Consider the following 25,269-nt stretch of genomic DNA (forward strand, 5'->3'; position numbering starts at 1 on the left):
CTGCTGACGTCAACTTACTTCAGCAGCCGCATGGCATTAGTATTGCATTGCATCAGAAAATGATGCAATCAACTGTGGATGATGTGAGCATGATGGTATTATGCAATGTTACATCATTATTCCGGATGTTGCTGCAGTCCTACTGGAGAAATTTACACAGTGAAACATAAAAATGAGGTATATGAATATCTTCAAAACGAGAGCCAATACAAATTTTTCACGGTTATATTCGTGTTCGGCACACCAAAATACTACAGATTAGGGCCTTTTCAAGTCAGTAATGATTTCACTGTTGACCAGTGTAATTAATATTAAGCTAACAGGACTCATATTCTGCAGTAAATAAAATATTTTCCAGTCAAATTTAGTTTCATATTTGTCTCTAAAAACAAGCCAGGAAATTGCAAGAATACTCCAAACCCCAACAGCTTTTAGGCCACCTAGGTATGGCCAACCCAACCCCCTCGGGCTTCTCGAGGGATATAATCATCTTTCAAATGTCTGTTCAGGCCAGTTATATCCCTCTCTAAATGCAAAATATCTTTGCAAAACTATTTAAAGAGTATCCAGAACTGCAGTACTGCAGAAGAATTTAGGGTTCCTATCAATAAATATTTCTGTATACTAAATTGAAGTATTGCAAAAGAATCTAGAATTCCTATCATTAACTATTTCTTTATACTAAATTGAAGTATTGCAAAAGAATCTAGGATTCCTATCAATAACTATTTCTGTATACTAAACTGAAGTATTGCAAAAGAATCAAGGATTCCTATCAATAACTATTTCTTTATACTAAATTGAAGTATTGCAAAAGAATCTAGGATTCCTATCAATAACTATTTCTGTATACTAAACTGAAGTATTGCAAAAGAATCTAGGATTCCTATCAATAACTATGTATACTAAATTGAAATATTGCAAAAGAATCTAGGATTCCTATCAATAACTATTTCTGTATACTAAATTGAAGTATTGCAAAAGAATCTAGGATTCCTATCAGTAACTATTTCTTTATACTAAATTGAAGTATTGCAAAAGAATCTAGGATTCCTATCAATAACTATTTCTGTATACTAAATTGAAGTATTGCAAAAGAATCTAGGATTCCTATCAATAACTATTTCTGTATACTAAATTGAAGTATTGCAAAAAGAATCTAGGATTCCTATCAATAACTATTTCTGTATACTAAATTGAAGTATTGCAAAAGAATCTAGGATTCCTATCAATAACTATTTCTGTATACTAAATTGAAGTATTGCAAAAGAATCTAGGATTCCTATCAATAACTATTTCTTTATACTAAATTGAAGTATTGCAAAAGAATCTAGGGTTCCTATCAATAACTATTTCTTTATACTAAATTTAAGTACTGCAAAAGAATCTAGGATTCCTATCAATAACTATTTCTGTATAGTAAATTGAAGTATTTCAAAAAAATCTAGGGTTCCTAGTGATAAATATTTCTGTATACTACAATTGAAGTATTGCAAAAGAATCTAGGATTCCTATCAACAACTATTTGCATCCAAAATTGAAGCATTGCTGAAGAGTCTTGAGTTCCTATCAATAAATATTTGTGTACTCAATTGAAGTATTGCTAAAGAATCTAGGGTTCCTATTATTAAATATTTTAGATACTTTTAATGATAATTACAAGGAATATGAATGCATATTTCTAAATTTGTTATTATTGATTTCAGTTCAGACGAGCTGCTCCCCCAAGAAATAGAAACCCTGCCACAAGAGCCTCACGACAGCGATTGCAGGATGAGCTACGCCCACAGGTTATATTTATGGGATAATATTACAAATCAAAATAACATCAGATACTTCATCAGTTTATCTTAGAAACCATGACACCTAGAGCAAAACACACACACACACACACACACATATATATATATATATATATATATATATATATATATATATACATGTATTATGTTTGTGTGATGTATTTAATAAGCATGTTTCAAATTCCACATAAACCATTATGGTCCAGTAACAACTTCAATAAAATTGTGATAATCTTTTTTTTTCTTAACGTGGGCATGTTTTGTGGCAATATCGAAGTGACCCTCAAATAAGGTTGATCATACTGACCTTGCTGTAAGTGGAGCCATTTCATACATTAGAGCGTGAACAACAGTTGCAAGTGTTACTGTTGATAGACTAAAGATTCTTACTTATTTATATTTGACATATAACTAATCTGTGTTTGGTTTGATTTTGTGGTGTTGAATACAATCTTTTCAGCACTTAATTGTCTATACATGGCAGCCAGTATATCTGGTGGAGGACGAACCCAGGAAGACCCTGGGAAAAAACACTGGCATTGCAAACCTTCTAACATACCCACACTGGTTAAGTCGAGACTCAAACTTGTGCAGACAGAGGTGAAACATGTGAGTGATCTATCAAGGCGACAACTCAACCACCCATGACCCCATCTGACTAACCAAGCAACACAAACTTATTTCTATGTGTGATGTAAAGCAACATAGTAATTTGTTCATTATGCAATAAATGAACCGATGCAAAGGTCATACATTGTTGGGACAGCATACTGTGAGAATTTATATTGCCATAATTTGTTGGCACAATACAGTGAACATTGGCATTTGCATTTTTATATAGCACAGCATGAGAATCCGCATTTACAATGTTAAATTAAAAGATGACTTTAAAAGGTATGAACTGTAACAGATTATGAATCTGAAAGCATTTTCCTTTCCAGAGATGTCTACATTTACTTTTTACGCATGATGTACTGTATATACTCACTTATAAAATGAATCCAACTGCAAACTGCAAAGACAGAGACATGCCATCACATAATGTGCTGGCAGATCTGGGTCTGTGCTGTTTGTTAGGAGTTATTAGTAGAACTAACAGTATGGACTTTGATCTGCAGGTGCATAGTGCTATGGCAGATCAGGATCTTCATTGTTTGCAGTCTGTGTTAACTTACAAGCATGTACATACTGTACTTAGCTGAGTTATTCAGGATGAATGAAGAACATGCTCTAATTCTATGTCTATTTATTGTAGAAAAAAGATTCACCTGCAAAGGAACCTTCTTCCTTAGATTCCAAATCTGAGAAAATATACTCTGTAGAAAACAGGTTAACACCAGACAAATTAACCAAGGAAAACTCTGCAAATAAAAAAACTGATGTAAGCAGAATGGCTTCTCCTGGTTCTAATTCACAATATAGACTAACTGCAGCAGTTGGTACCTCTGAAGAGGAAAATAGAACTTCCAAAAGTGCCTCTGGTTCTGTGGAGAATGTTTTCTATTTAATTGATCCAACAGTGAAAAGTAAATCAGTGGGAGATGTTCAGAAGTCACCATCAGTGGATAAAGTGAAAAAACTGTAAGTATCAACAGATGTATACATGACACATTTTAAAACACATTTTAATGTATACTTAGATCAACAAAATACAGTCACTACTGTAGTTACCCAGTGCCATTCCCAAGTGGCATGTTAATTAAATCTGCCTGAACACAGATACTGGCCTGGCCAGGAAATCAAAAAAACTCTTGAGCCTGAGGTATTTTTTCAATAATCAAAATTATGTTATTTTTGTAAAGTTATTTTCAATTGGCTAATAGTTGATAAACTCGGTGTATTATGGATTCCTGGCCAGCTTTATTAACATTCACACATTACTAGCTATTGATATGTGAAATAAAGTATATGACTTTATGATTATTTATCGTGGCAAGAAATCAATTTCTTTTTACCAATTTTATTATCATCATAGGCATGAAGACAGAGACTTGAAGCACAGTCAGGAATTAACACAAGGTAATATATGTTTCTCAGCCTCTGAGAGAAAAGTCAAGTATTATATTTATGCTTGCTTTAAGGATGGCTGCTTCTGATATGTTGGAGAATTTCTCTTGAAATTTTGTTATTTTCACAGCAAAGAATCAAAAAAAAATCTCACTAATCTTCACTGAATATTTATCCCAAGTAAAGATAATTGTATAGAAAAATATGGGCAAAAAGTACCCTATCACCCTCTGTCCATAAAAGAAAAGCTGAATGAATATTTAAAATTCATCAAATTTATAAAGGCTGAAGATCATAGGCATCTCTAATCAAATACATAAAGAAACAGGAATGTTGGTGAGTAAATGTTTTCAGTATGACACAACTAATGAGATCACATCAGCTGCCTGCAACAGAAAGCCTTCATGACTAACACCACTATGATACACCTTGGTAAAATAATGAACACATTATTTCAACCTGCAACATGAGTACTGATTTTACAAACATTTTAATTCATATCTTCTTTGTCATAGGAATTTACATGAAAATAATAATTGTCCTGACCGAAGAGTGAAATGGTCTCAATATTGACTTTTCTTGACAAGTAAGATGTAATTTGTTTTGATGCTCACATCCGTCGATGAATAGGTGTAATTGGTTTTCATGTTCATATTTGTCAAAAATATATATAATTGGTTTTGATGTTAACATTTGGCAATGAATAAGTGTAACTGATTTTGATGGTCACATTTATCAAATAATGAGTGCAATTGGTTGTGATGTTTACAGTTGGCAAAGAATAAGATGAGAAACCATTTATTATTATCTTTCATGTTGGAGTCAACTCCTACAATGTAAGATGTCAAGTCTGACAAATAATGTTTTGGGTTGGAGGTATTAATGCCTAAATAATGGCACTGTGCAGCGTGTTCTGAGGTCAACTATAATCAGAACAAGAAGTCAAATTTTCACCAATATCTCACACACTTCGCAGCCAATATTAATAATTTTCTACAAATTAAAATCATAATTGCTTTGGACAGACTTTACTTGTTCTGATGTCTTTTTTCTAATCAATTAAAATTCTCACAAACAAATGGACCTGTTTTCAAGTTCCGTTAACCTACATTTCAGCTGGCTGGAATGTGATGGGAGCTGGGATAGCCAAAATAGGATTAAGTTGAAGTATGTTTCTTTAATGAAACAAATAAAAAAATATATAATACTGAAGAAAGTGCTTGGATGGCTTAATTTTGTTCAAGATACTTGTCATCCTTTTGACAGATTTTGGCAAAATAGTGAGAGCTGGCAGGTCTGCATAATATAGCCAACAATGTGACTTCTACTTAAAATACCCCATGATTCAGCACTCTCAATTTTATATCACTTGTGCTGCTCCCCAATGGCAAAGCACCAACAGTTTATGTGCCACTGATGCTACTCTTGTTTCCATGGTAACAGAAAATACAATGAATGTGGAAAATTCAATGTATAAACAGACAACAATATACAATTTGTTCCATATGCATACCATGTTTGATTAAAATAACTTGATCAGTTATAAGTTATGCCTTGGAAAAGAAAATGTTTATGGACAGACAGATGTATTACAGACAGACTGATAAACACAGTGATATCTGTATCTGCCTGCACTGTATGGGGAATAAAAAGAACTAAAATTTCCTGTCTTTTCAGCTCTTAGGCATAAAATGCATAAAGATGACAAGGAGTACTCAACTGAACAGGTAAAACAGGTTTGATTTTTCTTAAATTGGATTTATATTGTAGCTAAGTTCAACTATCATCCTGTCATTGTGTATCTCTAGGCATATCCACTGCCTTGCCACACTATAACGTTTCAACTGCTGATGTACCATTAAATGCCAATCTATTAATCAATTAAGATTTCTTCCAAACATGGAAGCACTTCTTCCACTTACAGCAGTTCTATGCTACTTTTCATATGTAACATAAAATAATTAGTTTCCCTAAAACAAAGCAAATTTTTCAATCTACTATAGACCAGAAAGAGCTTATGGGATAGTCTGTTGTCTGTCATCCACTCGTCCAGTAGTGTGAGTTTTTTTAACACTGCTCCTCTTAAACTACCTTGAAGATTGCCGTGAAACTTTAAACACACATTCAGCCTATGGTTTATTTGGCCATCATGGATGAAAATGGTACAGCTCACACATCCAATATGGCCTTCACAGTGGCAATCTTGAAAATCTTGTTATTGCTATTCTTCCTGAATGGATGGTTATATCAACATGGTGTTTTCACTTAAAGTCTTCTTAAAATATCTAGTTGATCTAAATAAAAATGGTGCCAATCTGGAATCCAATATGGCCACTATAGCAGCCATCCGGAAAATCTTGCTGTCACTACTCCATCTAAATGGATGGTCATTATCAACATCAGCCCTCATCTCAAGCACCATGGTCCTACACAAAAAATTTGCAGACAAAACAATTTTTGCTGTGGAAAGTTTAGAATGCAGCAGGAAGATAGTTGCTACATGATACCCTCAAGCCGCTCCACAATCCCCCCCCCAAGCCACTACACGATACCCCAAAGCCGATATAAATCTTTAAATAAAAAAATTCAATCTATCAACCAACCAAAGTGCCTGCCATAGCCAAGTAGGGAAAGCTATTTATCTTTGCCAAATAAGAATATCTCAATCCATGAACCAAACAAAACATCAAGTCATAATCTAATCAACCAAATACCCTGCTATATTGCAAAGCAGAATAAGTTATCTATGCTCTTCAAATAAGAGTCATAATGTATGAACCAAACAAAACACCATGCCATAGCCAAGAAGAAAAAGTTCATTCTTTCTTCCAAGAGTTTTGTTCTATTAACCAGGCAAGATACCTTCCCTTGACCACAGAAAGTTAACAATTTTAAGTGTGATGAAAAAGCTATATTTATGTCTCCCTTTTACAAAGATGGATCAAAGAGTATGAATATATGTTTTTCTAATAATTCTTATACACACACACACAAACACACACACACACATATATATATATTCACATTAATATTCACCACATAACATAATTCTATGAACAATGATACTGTAATCATATAAATTCTTTATAAAAAAAAGATTACATTCATTTAGTCTAATGTTTTACATATATTTTACTTAATACTACAGAAACAAGACGATGACCTCAGCACCATGAAAAGGGAGAGAACACAGTCAGATCCCTCCAGACAGTCCAAAATCTTCATGCAGACAAAAGTATAGCCCTGCAGCATTACAATGCTTGCTTCCAACTGCTCAATGCCACTCAATGCCATGAAATACCATATGTATTTGCTTATAAGATGAGTCAAACTGCAAACAAGGATCCTGATCTGCCATAGCATAATGTGCCTGCAGATCAGGGACTATGTAGTTCAATTTTTTAATTACTCCTAACAAACAGCACAGACAAAGATCTGCCATCATATTATGTGACAGCAGATCAGGGTATGTGCAGCTTGAAGTTAGACTCGTCTTATAAGCGAGCATAAATGTAACATATCTAGTCAGAGAGAATACTACCATTTAAGCTGCTCTATTGTTGTTATTTATTTGCTGTATTCTAACATCTAGTGTAAAAGAATCTGCATAATGAAATAGAAGGACGCCAAAGCATACACTGATTTCAAGGTTGTAAACTGTCGTGCCTCATCATAAGATAATGTAAAACTAGAAATAGTATTTTGATAAACATTTGATTCTCTGAATAGTTTTAGACATGTTTACAACACTAATGCTCTAAGTAATTTGTGACAGATTTTTCTATCAATATGTGACTAAATGCGCTTAATTTCTGGCAAATGTTTGGACAGGAAAACATTAAAAAAAAGAATGCAGTATTTTTAGTTTTATGTTGTAATAAGAAAGCTTTTGATTGTGGCATGGCTGGATTGCAAAGCTTTATTATGACTAAATGGCACAGTGCTGTATATGATGCATTTATTTACCCTGTTATATCATTCTGTATTCAATGGATTAAATTCATTTCAACTGAACTAAATGCAAAGTCTGATGCAGGTAATGGAATCCTGAAATGTAAGTAAAAGTGACCAAGGGTGTAATACCAGTCATGATGCATTTACATGAATCTGAAAGTAACAGTGTCTGAGACACTGAGACAATGACAAAAATTTAACACTGTTCACCTGAGCATGAAATGAAGGTCAGTGACCTAGATTTGACTGAAGGATGTAATACTCGTCAGGAAACTATTACATACCACTGATGTGACTCGGCAAGCAAGGGTCTGACAAAATCACCTAAGAGCAAACCATGAGCACATGGATGCAACAGCATCGATCCATAGGTCAAAATTCTTTGCAATCCAGCCAGGAATAACACACGAGAACCCCTTTTGTCAAGTCGTCCTTTTACTTAGCTACAAAAAGATACATAAAAATCTGTAACGCTCATGTTTAATAGACACACATGGATGCCAAAAGTTATCCCAATCTTGAGTTTCTGCCAAGGAAGGCCTGACATCAAACTGTACCTTGCATTCAGTTGTTATCAATAAGATTGAAAATTGTTCTTCAGAAATTGTGGTGCTTCCATGAATAAGTGTGCTGGTATTACTGACACTCATTATGTCCAGTTAAAGAGTAGGAATCAACTCTTCAGTGTTGGTTTATGTGTTTATCTAATTTAAAACCAGGAGTTACAGTTTGACATATCAGATGTTTATATATTTCTGCATTCATTCCTAAATATTTCTTGACTACCTCTTCAATGGGATTTGTAAAAACGAAACCCCCTTTCTATTTTGAAATTACAATAAGCCACCAAAAACCTCCATTGTGGGCATAACATTAATGACCATTTACTCAAAACATATAAAGAAGCCAGTATGCTGATTGGTAAATCGCATATGATACAAGATGATTTTAAAGAAAGTATAAAACCTAATATTTTATAAGATATCAATAACATAGGCCAAGACCTGCATTTTAGACCAAAGCACTGATAAAGAGAACCAAATGTTTCCCAGAAATAATTGCCTTAGTTTATAAGCAATGATGGAATCCATTTAAAAGGTTCAAGGAAATTTAAGAAAATATTTTTTTAAAACTTTTAACACAGGTTTTCCATTTCTATGACTGTGATCCCAAGAGGGGCAAATGAATCTATCACAGAATGAATTGACTTTGCATCATAACTATTCTTGATGCAAAAATACATCAAGGGGATTAGGAAACAAGTCAATAATAATAAAAAAATGAACCAAACACTGAGCTCAGTTTCCATGACTGGTCCCCAAGATCAAAGGGGTAAAGAGTGTGTCAGAGAATGAATCATCTTTGCCTCATGATCATTCTTGCCAGGTGTACAGAGAATCCATCAAGGGGCTATAGAAATAAAAGCAAATGAAAATGAACCAAAATACAAATCTTTTAATTGTGCGACCCTGCCCAATGGGACAAGTGAGTGAACTGTGACTGCAAACCTGCCCAATGGGACAAGTGAGTGAACTGTGACTGCAAACCTGCCCAATGGGACAAGTGAGTGAACTGTGACTGCAAACCTGCCCAATGGGACAAGTGAGTGAACTGTGACTGCAAACCTGCCCAATGGGACAAGTGAGTGAACTGCAAAACTGTTTTTGTTTACACTGCAAAACTTCAATCCATCAAGGGGTTTAGAAAAGATCTGCAAACAATGAAACCTGAACAAAACTATTGATGCCACTGATGCCCCTGGTGGAAAAGAGCTTGTGGGCTAGATAAATATTCATGCCTCTGGTAGAAGAGAGCCAGTGGCCTAGAGAAATATTCATGGTGGAAAAGAGCCTGTAGGCTATATAAATATTCATGCCCTTGGTGGAAAAGAGCCAGTGGGCTAGAGAAATATTCATGCCCTTGGTGGAAAAGAGCCTGTAGGCTATAGAAATACTTATGCCCTTGGTGGAAAAGAGCCTGTGGGTTAGAGAAAAAGTATTGTTGGTAGAGTACTGTCTAATTTAAGAGAAAAATCATACTGTCACATGCAAGCTTCTCAAAAGTTACAGCTTTTGTAAAATATAAAATATAATGAAATTTTTCTAGGGAGTAAATGCATAAGTTCTTAATCCAAATTTTATTGCATCATTCTTGCAGGACTGAAGCCAACATGTTTATACAGTGCCTTGCTGTCAATTAGATTTATTTTACTGAATTTAAGGTTGATGTTAATTAATACTGTATTTATTATACAAAATAAAATTCTATACAAAACTGTTTGGTACTTTGTTTTCTGTTCCATGACACCTGAATATAAAAGCACATTTATGATACTTAGAACAGCTTTTGTTGTGTATTTCTGATGTTAAACAGGGGTCAAGCTAGACTTGAATTTTAGGGAGAAGTGACTTCTCCTTTTGGACAGAACAGGTAGAAGTGACAGCTGAACAGGGCAAAATGACAGATGTACTGGGAAAAGTGGGACCAAGCGAGACACAGTGTGTGTGTTTGTGTGTGTGTGCATGTATGTTTTTTTTTTCCATTCTCTTATTTGAATTAAGCCCTCTATTTCCCAGTATGCATATTTGCATTAGCATTGGTTTTCAGCAATGCTTTATTTTTAAGAAAAACATTTTCTAAGTTCTATCTAAATTATAAACACATTTGGCGCATGTTTAAAAACTATCATACTCCTATGATGTGTATTTTGCCAATATGACTTAAAAAGAGAACAACAGAACCTATATACTGTAGTGAATTTAAACTGAATAACTAGATTACAGTATTTTAATTCCAAGTTAGGAGAAATGCTTGATGAACTACTCATAATCAAGAATTTATTTTTACTTTCTGAAAGTTCACTATAAAATGGCAGTTGAAAAAATGTCTAAACTTGCTTGAAACAACCCCTGTACCATGTACATGAAAGCAAATGCACACATATTTCAGATCATACTGTTGCAGATAAACCTTTACCCTAACTGTTCATAGACAACACACAGAAGAATTAAAGTCAGTATATGAATGAACTAAACCCTTTATTCTAACCGAATTTACACAGCCAACATGCAAGTGCATCTATTTTTAGAAAAAGGGGTTTTCATAATGTAACCACTCATATTAGGCTCAATTAAAACAGCCCATTGGTAGGATTGCAAATAGAAGGTTTTATTACTTATCTACGTACTTGGTGTAATGTTAGGCTTTCATTAAATAGTATTTACTTTGCTTTTTTTCTTTTCCTCTTCGTATTTTCACAAAAATGAGTGAACTCAGAAGAACTCAGAATATAACGTTGACCTTACAGCGTCTCAAATTTCACAACATAGCATTGTCACATATGTTTCTGACCTATATAATACATTTTAAAGCTAAACCTTTAATAATGTAATATTTATATTCCGCTTTCTATGAATTGTATATTTTCCTTAATACAGTTGTCCAAAGGTTTATGAAAAGGGACAATCTAACAATACGGTACATCCCAAATCTGTGATATTCGCCATTATTTCCCCATGACAGGTTCACTTACGGTAGCAAACTGATTTTTATGAAGAAAATAATGTAGACCTAAACGCAGCAGTTAAAATATTCTTGTTACTGATGCTATTCCTAAAGCTCAAATTGCTATTTCCATAAATTTAAGTTTCAAAACACAAGTTTGTATGTTTTAATTGTCAAAGGATAACTTGTGGAAATGGAGCAGTGATAGCAGCTAACTTACTCAGGAAATTGATAATGGTCAATCAGTTACCAAAACATGCCTGTGAATGTGTACGAGTTTGTTTTTCTGTGCAACTGATACCAACACCAACTATTTTATGGCCTGAAGCCGACATTTTGCCTTGAGCTATATATAACATAACATTGAAACTAACCTGGCCAAGGCAAGGGAGCATCTCAAAATGGACAGTCATTCAATGTTCCTCTAAAATATCACAGGGTGAAGTCATTTTCACTTTCCTAACAGAAGAAGGCAAAGTTAACATTTTTTAGGCAACTTAGTCACCCAATTCACCTGGTGGGATGACCCCTGGTTAAACCCACTCTGTCCAACATGAGTGAAACATATTTGCCAACAATAGAAGTTTCCAGAATCTAAACAAAGAATGAAAGAGTGATGAAATCAAAATATGAAATAATTTTCAACAGGATTATGATTTCCTTGGAAATGTAGTTTTCTTTTAAAATGAATAGTCTTTGAAGTACAGGGAAAGAAAGTACCTGAAAAAATGTTATATGGAACACAAATAAACCACCACACTAAACTTAATGCACAATTTCATGTACATATGGATGGATCGACAAGGGTAACAGAATATGCCTCTTCAACATTCATGGTGGGAAATAGTTATTAGAAATTTTAGTAAAACTGTACAGTATATTTTCTTTCAAGAAAACACTATATTGCTTACCCTGTCTTTGTATGTTGATGGTAGAAGTTTGCTTGGGTCATCAGGGTCAGGTAAATATATATAGAAACCAATGACATCTCCTTCCCCATACCCCTCGTCACTGTAGTGCTTTCCCCTACTCTGGTGGAAGCATGTCCCTTTCTTAGATCGCCATGAGTAGCTAAACTTTTCATACCCACAGGGTGCCTGCAGATTTCCTAAAGTTTGAGAAATTAAAACTTTATTACCTTATCTGTGTATACTCTTTCCTCCAGTATGTAGTAATATTTCTACCAATGAGAATCAAATTGTCTAAAAGATATCTTCAGGAAGCATCAGAACTCTGATAAAAATCATCAAAGAAAGAAAGATAAATGTCAATCCTACCATAATAATAGAATTGCTAATTAAATCTAGAGTCACAATGTTGAGTTTATCCAAGAATCAAAACTGTTCTTCCATATTAATCTATCTAGCAAAGGGCAGAATTCCAGTAATTATTCTTTTGTTGGTTGTGAGAGTAAACTGAGAACCCAGCAAAAATAGACATAAACCTTAGTTATTTTAATTGATGAAGATGATTATTTAAATTTTGTGTTCTGCTTACATCAAGTAAAATGAAATACTATATACTGATTTGTGGCTTTACTTTATTGATACTCCTCCTGACCAAAACATCATACTGACATGTACTTTTCAAATGGATATTTATAATTGCTATTGATGAATGGTGCTATGGTGGATGTCTTCAAAATCCTCATAAAGGATAGTCATATTTACAAGGATTTAACGTCTTGTTATCAATGAATTCTACCAGAATTGTTTCAACATTCAGCAGTTACAAGGACAAAATGATCACATCTTGCTTTCCTAAAAATTCATTTCACCCAGTACAGCTTCAGTCTTTTCAAGGGACCCTTCTTTAGCATGGGTATCCATTTTCATGGATTGGGGAACAGATTGCATTGTTCCAAAGAAGAATAACTGTTTGCTTTAAAAACATCATTTACAGCAACTGAAAAAAACAAACACTGCCATGAAAAACTGAACTTACAGCAGCCAACTAACATCATACACTCTTGTTTTATTTTCTTTATTTTATATAGACAAACATAACCCAGACATATCTTTCAAGTATTTCTGCAAGCCAAGAAGGGACTTTCTAAGCAAGCCAAGTTCACTGATTCTAAGACATAAATGCATATACAGTCTTTCCAGCAACCCTTTGTGAAAAAATAGAGATAAAGTTTAGACCACTTTTATAAAAAGTGGCAAAAAAGGACATTTTTTAAAGAAAATTTACATTTTTTGTAAATGAGGTTTGATGACATTAACTTTAGGAATTTAGTCTCTGTTACCTCCGAATCCATCCCTTCCTCAGAGATGAAAAGATATCTTTCCATCTATACATCATAACAATGAAGGGAACAAACTCCTACAGATTATACTACACAACCACCCAACTTCATCCTGCTGGGTGACCACCTATATCATGCATGCTTACCAGATAAAACTTGAGCATAACCTGCAACAGGATGCTTATCTCAATGTGGAAGGGTGGAAGGCCTTGATATCAATGTCATAGTATAAGTATTTTTGGAAAAAACAATTTTTTTCTAGTAAAATATGTCTCTTCAATAATGCTGAAAATCACCAAAGTGTCTATGAAGTGGAGTGGATGCCACAATTAGGTTATGTATAGAAAACTTACCTGTGTGTATCTGACATTGGTGCAAACTATACAGCAGCATAAATGAGTTGTCTACAATACTCACAATACATGCATATCAAAATGCACTGAAGCATCACTATTGAGATTTATTAAACGGATGCTATAAAATCAATTGTAAGACAATGTCACCTGTAGGAAAGGCCAATGAATGCCTATACAGTACAGGTAAAATTGGTAGAGAATTATGTACATAACTAGGAAGTGGATACAAAGACTAGATAAATATAGAAAACTATGTCTCTGACCACAGCAGAAATTATAATGCAATATTATGTGAGTTTTCTATACCACACACCAGTCCAGCAAATATTTAAATAGGGCTGTAGCAAAATGACGGGATGCACAAGTGATCCATGCAGATATGTAAAAAAGGCACCAAGGTGATGATACTGAAATGTCATAAACTCATAAAGAAAAAAAGAAAAGAAAAGTTGGAAATTTATAGATTGAGTATATTTCCTTTCCAAAGAACTCCTTGAACTTGCTTTGAGATTAAGAACTTCCAAAATACTTATATATATTATGTGGATTGCAAGGCCTTTTGTCTCTCAGTGAAGCATTCACTGGATTTGGCACCAATACCTCTATCAAGGGGAGGTCACTCTAACTGCCACCTAGGTGGGCAGTTAACCGTTAGCTTTTTAACTTAAGAGATTTAGCCTGGTAGGGATGGATTTGTAAGGTAATAGTAGTTCTCCCAAGACATTATGATTAAATAACATATTTTATGAGGAAACATAATTTACTAAAACTTTCCTTTATCCATCAAATCCATTACCCAATCATATTAAAATTGGAAGAATGGGTAAGAGGAAGAGGAAATGTTTGAGCATCCAACCTCTACCCACATCATTCAATAAGAGTATGATGACTGCTTTACTGAAAGTATGAAGATAGAAAAACCAAAGATTATGCATTTATATAAATGAGGGCAACACCTGTGGGATCTCACACATGGATATTACCTTACATTCAAAAGTTTCCTGGGCAAATCCAGTGAAAGCTGCAAAGCCATGCCCAAGGCTGAGGTTGTGTTGTCATGAACAGCATATAGTGCAGTCATGAACAGGCTGTGGTAATTGTCTGGGCAGTTACCCGAAGCCTGACAAACTTGGGTTCTCAACTTTGCAAAGGATATCTCAGACAAATAAAAACCAGACTAAGCATGCCAGCCAGCTAACTCCACTACGTCTCAAACTGAGACATTATGTATGAATGCCAGACTCATGAGAATTACTTATATTTTTGTGACTTGAATCTTCATGAGTTATTCCTGATCCTGTGAGAGTTCAGAGTACACCAATCTAACAATTCCCTTTAGCCAAATGGCAAGCGCTTGCTGAGTTATGTCTTGTTTTCCCACCTTAACTGCAAAGTAGAGCCTTTGATAGATGCTGCAGATGTTCTTCATGACAGAATCTGGAGCTGCATATTGGGTCCTGCAGCTGTGCCTATCTTGACGGGTCTATTGAGGAGAGAGAGCTGATAGTTACTTGTGGTTGCCTGTCAATGGCAATCTGTTTTTAAAATATGAAACCAAGTTGCATCATTAGCACAAATGAGTTGTCAGAATGGAACTGCATGTAGTTTGAATCCACAGACAATGCATGCAGCTCACTCACCCTGCAAGTCTTGACTCAGCAAGCTGGAAAACATGTCAAGATAAATCACCAGTTCCATTATGGGAATAAGGAAAGCAAGCATGGCTTAGATATAAAGAAACTGGACAAGTCAGATGCAGCCAATATTGTCCCTTCCAAACTATAGGTCTGCTTCCTGTCTTTAAACAGGAAAAGAAAGTTAGCCTGTTGGAGGATGGAGGCTGAGAGTTGTATGATACCATTAATATAACATCAGCTGTTGAAAATGTGTCACTTCACCTAATATGCCATCAATGTGGAGGGCCATCTTGCTGTTACAATCCTCTCCATGACTGAAGTGCAGAACTCCTTTTTCTGAAGGGCATCTCTGACAAGAGACAGGCATGAAAGAGGAGTTCCTCCAGACATGGATGGAATAATGGTGACCATGGCTGCTTGAGCAATGTGTTGCTATAATTTTCCTTGGTTGTGTCTGTCACTAGATCAAGCAGGTTATTAATCCAGGATCAGTTCATTGGAGAGGGGTAATCAGAACTAATCTCCAAGTCCTGCCCTTCATTTTCTGGATTAGTTTTGATATTAGAACTGTTAGAGGGAAAGCATATGCCCATATTCTTTCCTAGATGATTGAAAAGGTATTGATGTCTCTGGGTCCAGAAATGGAAAGACAAAGATTTGCAGTTTTCTTGTTTGACCTCATTACAAATAGGTCTAGCATAAGTCAGACCCATAGGGCACAGACTTGATGGAAGATGGAGAGATCACTCTGTATAATGCAGTTGGCCTATACTAGATGAGTTGACCAGGGCACTGAGTCTGCCTGGGATGTGTTAGACTGGTATGACTTTATGATACTGGGCACACCAATGAAGGCACTACCATACCATACTGCAAAAGTCTGGTGATCTCAACCCACACCGGTTTGAACAGGAGCATTGAGAATGGCCTTCTCTCACAGTGTCCACTTGCTGCTGACAGTCACAAAGTCTGGTAGCAAGTGTGCCCACTAACCCAAAAACTTGGCATCTGTACAGATTGTGACTTCAGTTTAACGATTCTAAAGGTATTCCCACTGCAAGCTAATCCTTGACTTGCCAATGAAGTGTTTAATTTTGGTTGAGATCATAATCTGGTGATCTAATGGACCCCAGACTGAGTGCCAAGCTACAACAGGTTCACCACTTCACTGAGCATGCTTAAGATTTGAAGAAACTCCCTCACTATAATTAATACCCTTTTTGAGAATGCCTGCTCCGAAGCAGATGCGATACTATGTGTTTTGGAGACAAGCAAATTTTATAAATTAAGTTATGTTTCTCCAAGAATACTTAAAAACAGACAAGATAAGACAATTTTCATCTGTTGGTAGGGTTGGATTCATGAGGTAACAGGCAAGACATAATGTGATTGGGGAACGTATTTGAAGGAGAAATGAACCAGGTTGATATGAGTTAGAAACTCCATACTTAGATGAATAAAATGCTGAAAAATAATATGATCCAACTTCTCAATGTTAACTATCCACCCTACACTGTAAATGACATAAAGAAGGTTGCTCATATCATGAATCAAAAGTGAATTCACTGAATTTTTTGCAGTTTATGCTCTATGTATGCCACCAAAATTGTGGAGGAGGAAGTCTGGATGTTGGATATGGCCCAGTTCAAAGCGTTGTTGAAGACATAAGGGCTGAGATTGAGATAGAATGAAATGGCATCCTAAGATCAGGTTGAAAACTTACCCAAAGCTTGTGACCAGCCAATTCTGGCTGCAGAATCCTGTATCATCTCATCAATGTGAACCTCATAGTACCATGAGCCTCTCCGCACACCTGTCAACATGAAGTAAATTAATCAACCCCATTAAAAAAAATGTGTTTTAATAAGGTGAAACTGCTCAATACTTAAAAACATTTGAAACACATTAAAATTAAATAATTACCAAAATAATGATTTTTCTCAGTCAAAAATGATTAAAATAATCCAACTTTATAAATATTAATTTTCATCAGTCTTTACTGCAAAAATATAAAAAGTGAGGCTATCTCTTAAGAACTTCATGTCAAATACCCTAAGTAAGTTTTTACAGAGATCTTTTATGTATTAAAATGATGCTAAGAATGAAAAATATCTTTCGGTTGCATAATAGAGGTTTCAGATTAATGAGGCTATTACTACTGAAATTTAAGTTGGAAAAAACTTGGAGCAAGAAAAATATTGCAGTTTTGAGAAGATCTGGGTTTGGTGAAGTTTTTGGTTTAAAGAAGTTTCAGGTATTTTATTGTGTGAGAAAACTTAACAAATTCCATGAAAACCTGTTTCCCACCTGCATATTTATTCTTGTCAGTATAATTACTGTTCCCAACTTTGAATACCTTTAGCGAAAAATTTGAACATTTTGAAAATTGACTTCAGTGCTGCAAGGTAAGTTACTACTGTACCACACAATGTTTATACACGTGAACAAAAACTGTTTTACATCCTTATTTCATCAATAAGCTGTACAGCTTTAAAAAAAAGAAAAAGAGATTAATGATTAACTGACTGACGGATCTAACCCTGAAATAAGTCCATCAGATTTACTGACGGATCTAACCATGAAATAAGTCCATCAGATTTACTGACTGATGGATCTAACCCTGAAATAAGTCCATCAGATTTACTGACGGATCTAACCCTGAAATAAGTCCATCAGATTTACTGACTGATGGATCTAACCCTGAAATAAGTCCATCAGATTTACTTGTTTTGACCACATCTCAGCAAATGACACAACTGTACAAGGGTTGGCTAACCACATTACAAAACTGCAATCCTAGTATTTAACAGGTAATATCCAACTCTAAAATAATAGATCAATTTGCATAATCTGAACCTCAAATGAAAGAAGATTTTACCCTATATTTTAAACTACAGCACTTACCAATAATACTGTTTTAAAAAAGTTTGAGTTTGATTATTAGCAATATTTATATTTTGTTTTAATGGATAGATTTCAATAATTTCAACATATGTATAATTCTCTTTCCTGCTGGTTCTCACTGATTTACTCATTTTCTTCTTGTCTATGCATAGAGTTTTCAAAGAAATGTTTGGCAAAAGATTCATAAATTAGTCTGTATGTTTATGTGACCTAAAGCATGACATTACTGTTGAATTTCATCCCACCTGAGTCATTTTCTACTGAAAATCCTAATAAAATTTACATCGAAAACCCGATGAACTTAAATTTCAAGAGAACTTAAATTTCAAGAGACACTACAGTTATTTTTTAAAGTATAATATTTTGACAAACCAAATATATTTAAAAAAGATGATATCCTTTACCATGTGTTGCTCGTACCATGCTGTATCCTTTCTCCCCACTTACTGACAGCCTGTCATCAGATATCTTCAACTGTGTTGCTGAGAATAAAACAAATTATTATAGATATTTTCGATCATTCCTTGATCTGGCCTGACATGAATACTTTCTAAAGTTGGCGTGGGACCACTAAATAACAAATTATGTTTGTGAGATGTGGCACCTCTACACGATAAAATATGTCCTGTGTGAAAGTTATAAATCTTTGATCAATATTACCGTCAGTTTTATTCTGGACAAACGATTGTCTTAATGTACATCGCTCCATTAATGACAAGAAATTCAGCCTGGAAGAGAATGAAATATGTAGTGGGAGGGGTGATTTGGATTTTTAACTAGCTTTAACAATTTTTCAGTCATATTGCTACGATGTCTGCAGTGTGGCAGTTTTTAGTGATGTCTAGCACTGGGGCATCATGCCACAGAAATGTGGCATGATGTCCCACCCAGTCACATTATCCTGACACCGGGCCGACCAGTCCTAACACTAACCTCTTAATGCTGAGCGCAAAGCGAGGCAGCTGTTAGTACCATTTTTGTAAGTCTTTGGTATGACTTGGCCATGGATCAAACCCATGACCTCCTGCAACCGAGGCGGACGCTCTAACCACTAGGCCAAGAATGAAATATGAACCAAAGACTTTGTTTGTTTGTTTGTAACCAAAAGATAAGGTATTTTTACAAATACAAAGAAAACACTGTCATAAAAAAAACTAAAAAAGAAAAGAGTTTTTAAATGTGTAATGGAACAAAACCAGAATGACATCAAGCAAATGGCACAATGCACAACCAATTGTAGAAATTACAAATGTAAAATTAACCTAATTTTGCAATTTAATATCCAAAAGTCTTCAACTCTGATCCACTGATTGTAGACTCAACAACGAGCTGCCCTTCTTGAAATGCAAAACAACTGTGAAGTTTATAAAAAGCAAATATTTCAGTTGATTATGTTTCTCCTAGAATACTTACCTGATCACATTAACATTAGGAATATAAGCTCTATTACCTTCTGAATCCAGCCGTCCCAAAGACAAAACTAGCTTCAGGAAACTTGAGGAAAGTAGACTTAACCCAAAATCCGCTGGCCAGACACCATCAGCAACACCAACCTGTGGCAAAGAACCTCTCAGCTTCCAGTAGAGGACGAGATCAAGAAGAGAAGGTGGGGTTGGATAGGACACACCCTACGTAAGCCGCCAACCAACATTACCAGACAGGCATTAAAATGGAACCCTCAAGGCAAACGGAGAAGTAGACGACCAAGAAACACCTGGCGATGCGACCTTGAGGCAGACATCACTAAGATGTGTCACACCTAGAGTCAGCTTGAAGGGATGGCACAGTACAGAAGCCTCTGGTGATCTTTTGTGGGCGGCCTATACCCCGGCAGGGGTGACGGGCAAAACTAACTAATGTGGACAGTAGCTTCCCAGGACCACAAGCCCTGAAGAATTACCCCTTTTGGTTCCATGTGAGTGATCCAACATGAATCAGACTCATTGTTGTAAAGAGAGGAGTGGGGTTTGGGTGTGTGAATTGGAAGTCCAAGCAGAAATCATTCCTAACTTGACCACCATCTCAAGAGGTGCCAAAAGAGATCCAAACTGAAAGAGAATTTATGTGCAGTCTGCAGTTTGCCAGAACAAGAAACTAGAAGAACCAAATCTGCTGCTGAGTTCTGAGCCCCCGGAAATTAAAAGTATCAACAGGTCAGTGAGGACTTAACTTGGAATGCCAACAATAGATGCAGGTTTCTGTCGATCATGTTCTGTGGAACAGGAACTTAGCAGAGGCTGGGGAGGAAGGTAATCCCAGAGTAAACAAAATCCTGATAAGAGATTAGATCAGATTTTTCTAGCTCCAAAAGAAGCCCTAACCAGGTAACTGTGGACCAACATAAGGACAGATTCTGCTGAAAGGACTATCTAAGGTCACTTTGTATCAACAAGTCATCTAAGTACTAGAGAACGAGGATCTGCAGACACTTCAGGTATGCTGCAACTACTCCCATCACTCAAATAAAATCTCTTGAAGTGGATGTTAGGCTTAATAACACAACTCAAGATTTATAAACCTTTAGGTCCTCACTAATGCATGACGTATTTTCTGTGGGAAGGAATAATGGGAATGTGATGGTACACAATAAGAACGTCGATTGAGACTGCCCAGTTTAGGGCCTTATTATATTCCTGCTGAATAAACCCATAAACCCAAAAATGTAGTTCAGGTATTGACTGGATAGTTATATTTGCCCGATCACGATAGGTCTCATTAAAAATACAAGTTTTGACCCCGTCCCCACCCCCCAGTTATATTTATTAAAGCACAAAATTTCCAGTAAATCTCAAGAAGTGAGAGAAAGTGAAAAAAACAATTACTGACACCACAATAAATGCTCATAACATGTAGCCAACATAAAGATTAAGCAATGATTCATACCAAATATTCATGGAAAATTATCACCACTGGGCAGTTGGTACTGTTAATTGTCACATAAGCAATTAAAAAGTATAGGTAGTCAAAGACAAATAACAAGCATTCCACAGATTACTTAATTGGTTATGTAATTGGCTGACAATAACAAAAGTGATTTTGAAGGTGCAAGTCCTTTCAGCATTTCAGTGGAAGGGCATATTCAGCTAATTTGCAAACGTAAAGTACATAAATGGGGAAACCCAATTTTTTCTATTTGATATATCAAAGATACACATTGTTTGACATTTGATAAATCAGAGATAAACATTGTTTGACATTTGATAAATCAGAGATACACATTGTTTGACATTTGATAAATCAGAGATACAGTTTGAAGAAGCAAAAGTTATTACAATTTGTTGCCTTGAAAAAGAATATGTAAGCCCTCATTATTCAAGATTTAATTGCTAGTTCATGATCAGCAGCAATGTTTCATTGAAACTGGATTTAACTTCATGCATTATTCATGCTTTGTACTCACCATGAGTGTTTTTTCTCCTGGATTTTCAAGGTGTTTTCATGGATATCCAAAAATGATTTTTTCTGACTATTATGGAAGCTAAATCTTTCACCACATATTATATAATTTTTCCCTCAATAAATAGCTTGAAATGTATAAGTAAAAACACATCAATAATTAGCATGTCACTACATAATCTACCTGATAACCACCCATATTACATATCACCTGATCCACCCAATTTTATCTAATTTAATTTTAAAAATATATGAACAATGCAATTTTTTAATTTATAATACAAATACAAACATTACCAACCAATTTCTAATGAGTACAAAGATGAATGCTAATGATACTTGTATCACCTTCAAAACCTTCCAATGAATTACTGATGGCAGCAAAGTCAGCCACCAAGTTAATAGTGTATGCCAATCACAATGGCTTTTACAGACAGAAACTTTGTGTGGTTGTGATTATGTCTTAGTTTTTGTATTGTGATATATGACAGTGCTAAATCGACCATCTATGGTTTCTTTGAAAGTTTATTAATAAATGTGTTAACACGCTAGGTCTTAAAAGATGTAACAGAAAGGAAGTGAAATCAACAATTAAAGTAAAATTGAACAAACAATGTATTTCCCTAGAATACAAAGTGAAAATTCAAAACTAACTCACAGTATTCTAAATCAAATTCCAAACAATCCAGCATGTCCTATAAGAAGTACAAAAATACAGAAGGTTCTCAACAAATTTTAACAGTCTTGAATGTCTTTATGCACCAATAGCCTTGAATGTCCTGATATATCAGTAATGCAAACAAGAATGTCGTTGAATGAATTCACAAAAATCCAAAGTAATGTTTCAATATAAAGTCAAAAAGCACTTTAGTAATTCCAATGAATATTTTTTTTAATTCCTATCACACAACAACACATTGATTTCCAAAACTTGATTTAAGGTGTCAGTTGGTAGATGGGTACTCGGGTGTCCATCTGTTCATAATTACCTGGGTAAGAAAATTAGCTATAGGGTACCATTGAGTTCATATTAAACAATTTTTAAAAAAAAAAGTTTCAGAGCTCAGAGCTCAGATCAATTTTATGATTTTATCTGGTGATGTCAGGTGTGAGCGAGACACAAAATAACGAGTACAGTTCAAGGCTCATGTCATGTGACACTGATTCCTCATAGACCTACATCTACTGATCTTCAGATTGTCAACATGTGCGACCATGTCTATGTAAACGTAGTTTCCTTATTTTCTATTTATAGTAACTGTATATGACAGGTTTCAAAGAAAACAGATGGGTTTCTTTAATTTTGAAACCATTAATTATAGCTTATAACAGATTGCAGCTCATATAGTGGACCAGTCTATAGTGAAAAAAAATGGCACCAATATCATCAAGTGAAACAGGATTTATCAATGTGACTCATGGATAATATGTCTGAAAAATGTTAGAGGAGAGGGAATTTGTTAAACTGAAGAAAATACAGCATTTAGAATTTGTGGACTTGACTTTATGACCTTTGAGCGAAAGCTAAACATGTGATGTAGACTAATTAAAGTGAATGTTGTGTATAAATAATTAATACTTTTGCTTTGTGCCTGTATTCTCATACATGTGAATTTAGCTGATTTGTGACAAGAAGTCTGACTAACTGCAGATCAAGTGCAGTAACAGAAATAAATTTGCATAAATTTATATTTTTCTTATGGTTTTCTGTAATTATGGCATATATAATATAGATAACTCGTTTTATGGTCAGATTACACTTTTTTGCCACTCATATTAGTAATAATTATGCTTATACCTCTCAGGGGTGGGTAGGTGACATGTATGAACTTAAAACAAAGCAGTTCAGGTTCACATTTAATATAATTTCCCTTTGATTGAGTACCTGGGTAACCAATCAATAGGATTGTCAGGTACCCAGTTGAATTTTTCTAAAATTTTGACATCTCTAAACCTGATATGAAATTGGAATGAATTATTTATCAACTTCTCTCTCTCTTCCTATATATATATATATATATATATATATATATATATATATATATTCTTCACTTGATCTACAATGTAATGTAATATTCTTCAAAACTAATCATTGCAAACAGAAAATCCCATTAACTCATAAACAATGTCAGACCTTCAACTCAAATTTAAGTAAGCATCCTGTTTACAACTTAAAATCATGACCAAAGTCTGGTATGCCAACTTTCCTTCCACAACCCGCAATCACAGACAAAAGTCAAGCATACAATAAATTTTTAATATATATATATATATATATATATATATATATATATATATATATATATATATATATATATATATATATATATATATATGTGTGTATATATATATATATATATATATATATATATATATATATATATATATATATATATATATATAATTAACATGAGGTAAAAAAGCCTGCTTCCTCCCGAATCAAGCTAAATAAGGATAAGAATGTGTCTTTGCTCTCTACAACATAGACAAAGGGCAGTAACTCTTGCCTATTATTCCCTTGACAACACTAGGTGTCACTAGTTTTAAGCTGAGTGAACTAATGAGGAATTTAGCACAGCAGGGTGGTTGGAGAGTCTTCAAGTAATATGACTGTATTCTCTGAGAAGCATAATATAGTATAATATTTGCTTTTCTCCTCTGAATATCTACTTACCATAAAAATCATACTTATCCCTTCTGATGGAGAGTTGGTTAGACCTTGCCGTCAAAGCAGAAACAGATATCTTTTATTCAAATTTGAATTTTGATCACCTTTTATTGGCTGATAGCAGCAAACAATTTATTTCTCAATTGTACAATGTCACTTATGTGCAACAACTCACTTGAGACTACAAAACACGTTTTGTCTCAAAATCACCCTAGCACTGCTTGGAGGGTTAGCAAGCATGGATAGTCTAAGTAAAAACTACCATAACTTTCCCATCCTGAAAAGCATCACCATTGAAATTGGTCCTAAACTTCATAAAAGAAACAAAGATACAGAAAGGGTTACCTTGTGAGAGTAAAAAGTCCAACTTAGTAGAGACAAAACACAGTCAGTTTTTATTAAACCAAATAGGCCCATTTTGATAATATATTTAATAAATTGCATCTCAAACAATAAGCATTATAGCTATTGGCATTAGGCCAAATGGAACTCTTATTTAAATCTATCTGAACAGTCAGGTGACTGCTGTGAACAGCCCTTCAACAGTCACCCCAACCACATACAACATTTCTCACTGTCTGGAATGACATTAAAAAGCGGGTGAAATCTGTTATTAAAAAAATGAGGAAGAAGAAATAAAACACCATCACTTGTTTTTAATCTTGTGCACAGAAACATGTGCAAGAAAGGTTTTAAAAATACTTTTTACTAGGTGGTCTTTTGACTTATCAAAAGGGCAGAACCCTATACTTATTCTCTCCATCGTCTTCATCCATGTGTTCAATCCTGAAAG

General features: G+C 34.7%; 2 protein-coding genes across 5 annotated transcripts in view; one reads left to right on the forward strand and one right to left on the reverse strand.

Annotated features, from left to right (window-relative positions):
- LOC149805992 (uncharacterized) overlaps positions 1 to 10,040 on the forward strand; it is a 53,721-nt gene extending 43,681 nt beyond the window's left edge. For 2 of the 3 annotated variants that reach the window (XM_089950797.1, XM_089950798.1), the window contains exons 6-10: positions 1,707 to 1,790; positions 3,058 to 3,383; positions 3,778 to 3,821; positions 5,487 to 5,545; positions 6,958 to 10,040. In XM_089950797.1, coding sequence (XP_089806923.1) covers positions 1,707 to 1,790; positions 3,058 to 3,383; positions 3,778 to 3,821; positions 5,487 to 5,545; positions 6,958 to 7,050 — 606 coding nt within the window. In that variant the 3' untranslated portion in view covers positions 7,051 to 10,040. The remainder of the gene's footprint in view (positions 1 to 1,706; positions 1,791 to 3,057; positions 3,384 to 3,777; positions 3,822 to 5,486; positions 5,546 to 6,957) is intronic. The other variant, XM_089950799.1, reaches the window with a different exon arrangement.
- LOC149805991 (set1/Ash2 histone methyltransferase complex subunit ASH2-like) overlaps positions 1 to 25,269 on the reverse strand; it is a 172,536-nt gene that overhangs the window by 99,291 nt on the left and 47,976 nt on the right. For both annotated transcript variants that reach the window (XM_089950800.1, XM_089950801.1), the window contains exons 12-14: positions 18,817 to 18,894; positions 17,232 to 17,321; positions 12,179 to 12,375 (exon numbers count right to left, since the gene is read on the reverse strand). In XM_089950800.1, the coding sequence (XP_089806926.1) occupies positions 12,179 to 12,375; positions 17,232 to 17,321; positions 18,817 to 18,894 (365 nt within the window). The remainder of the gene's footprint in view (positions 1 to 12,178; positions 12,376 to 17,231; positions 17,322 to 18,816; positions 18,895 to 25,269) is intronic.

This window comes from Sinohyriopsis cumingii, chromosome 2, assembly GCF_028554795.1.
Source record: "Sinohyriopsis cumingii isolate HCF-2022 chromosome 2, ASM2855479v2, whole genome shotgun sequence".
Taxonomy (NCBI): Eukaryota; Metazoa; Mollusca; class Bivalvia; order Unionida; family Unionidae; genus Sinohyriopsis; species Sinohyriopsis cumingii.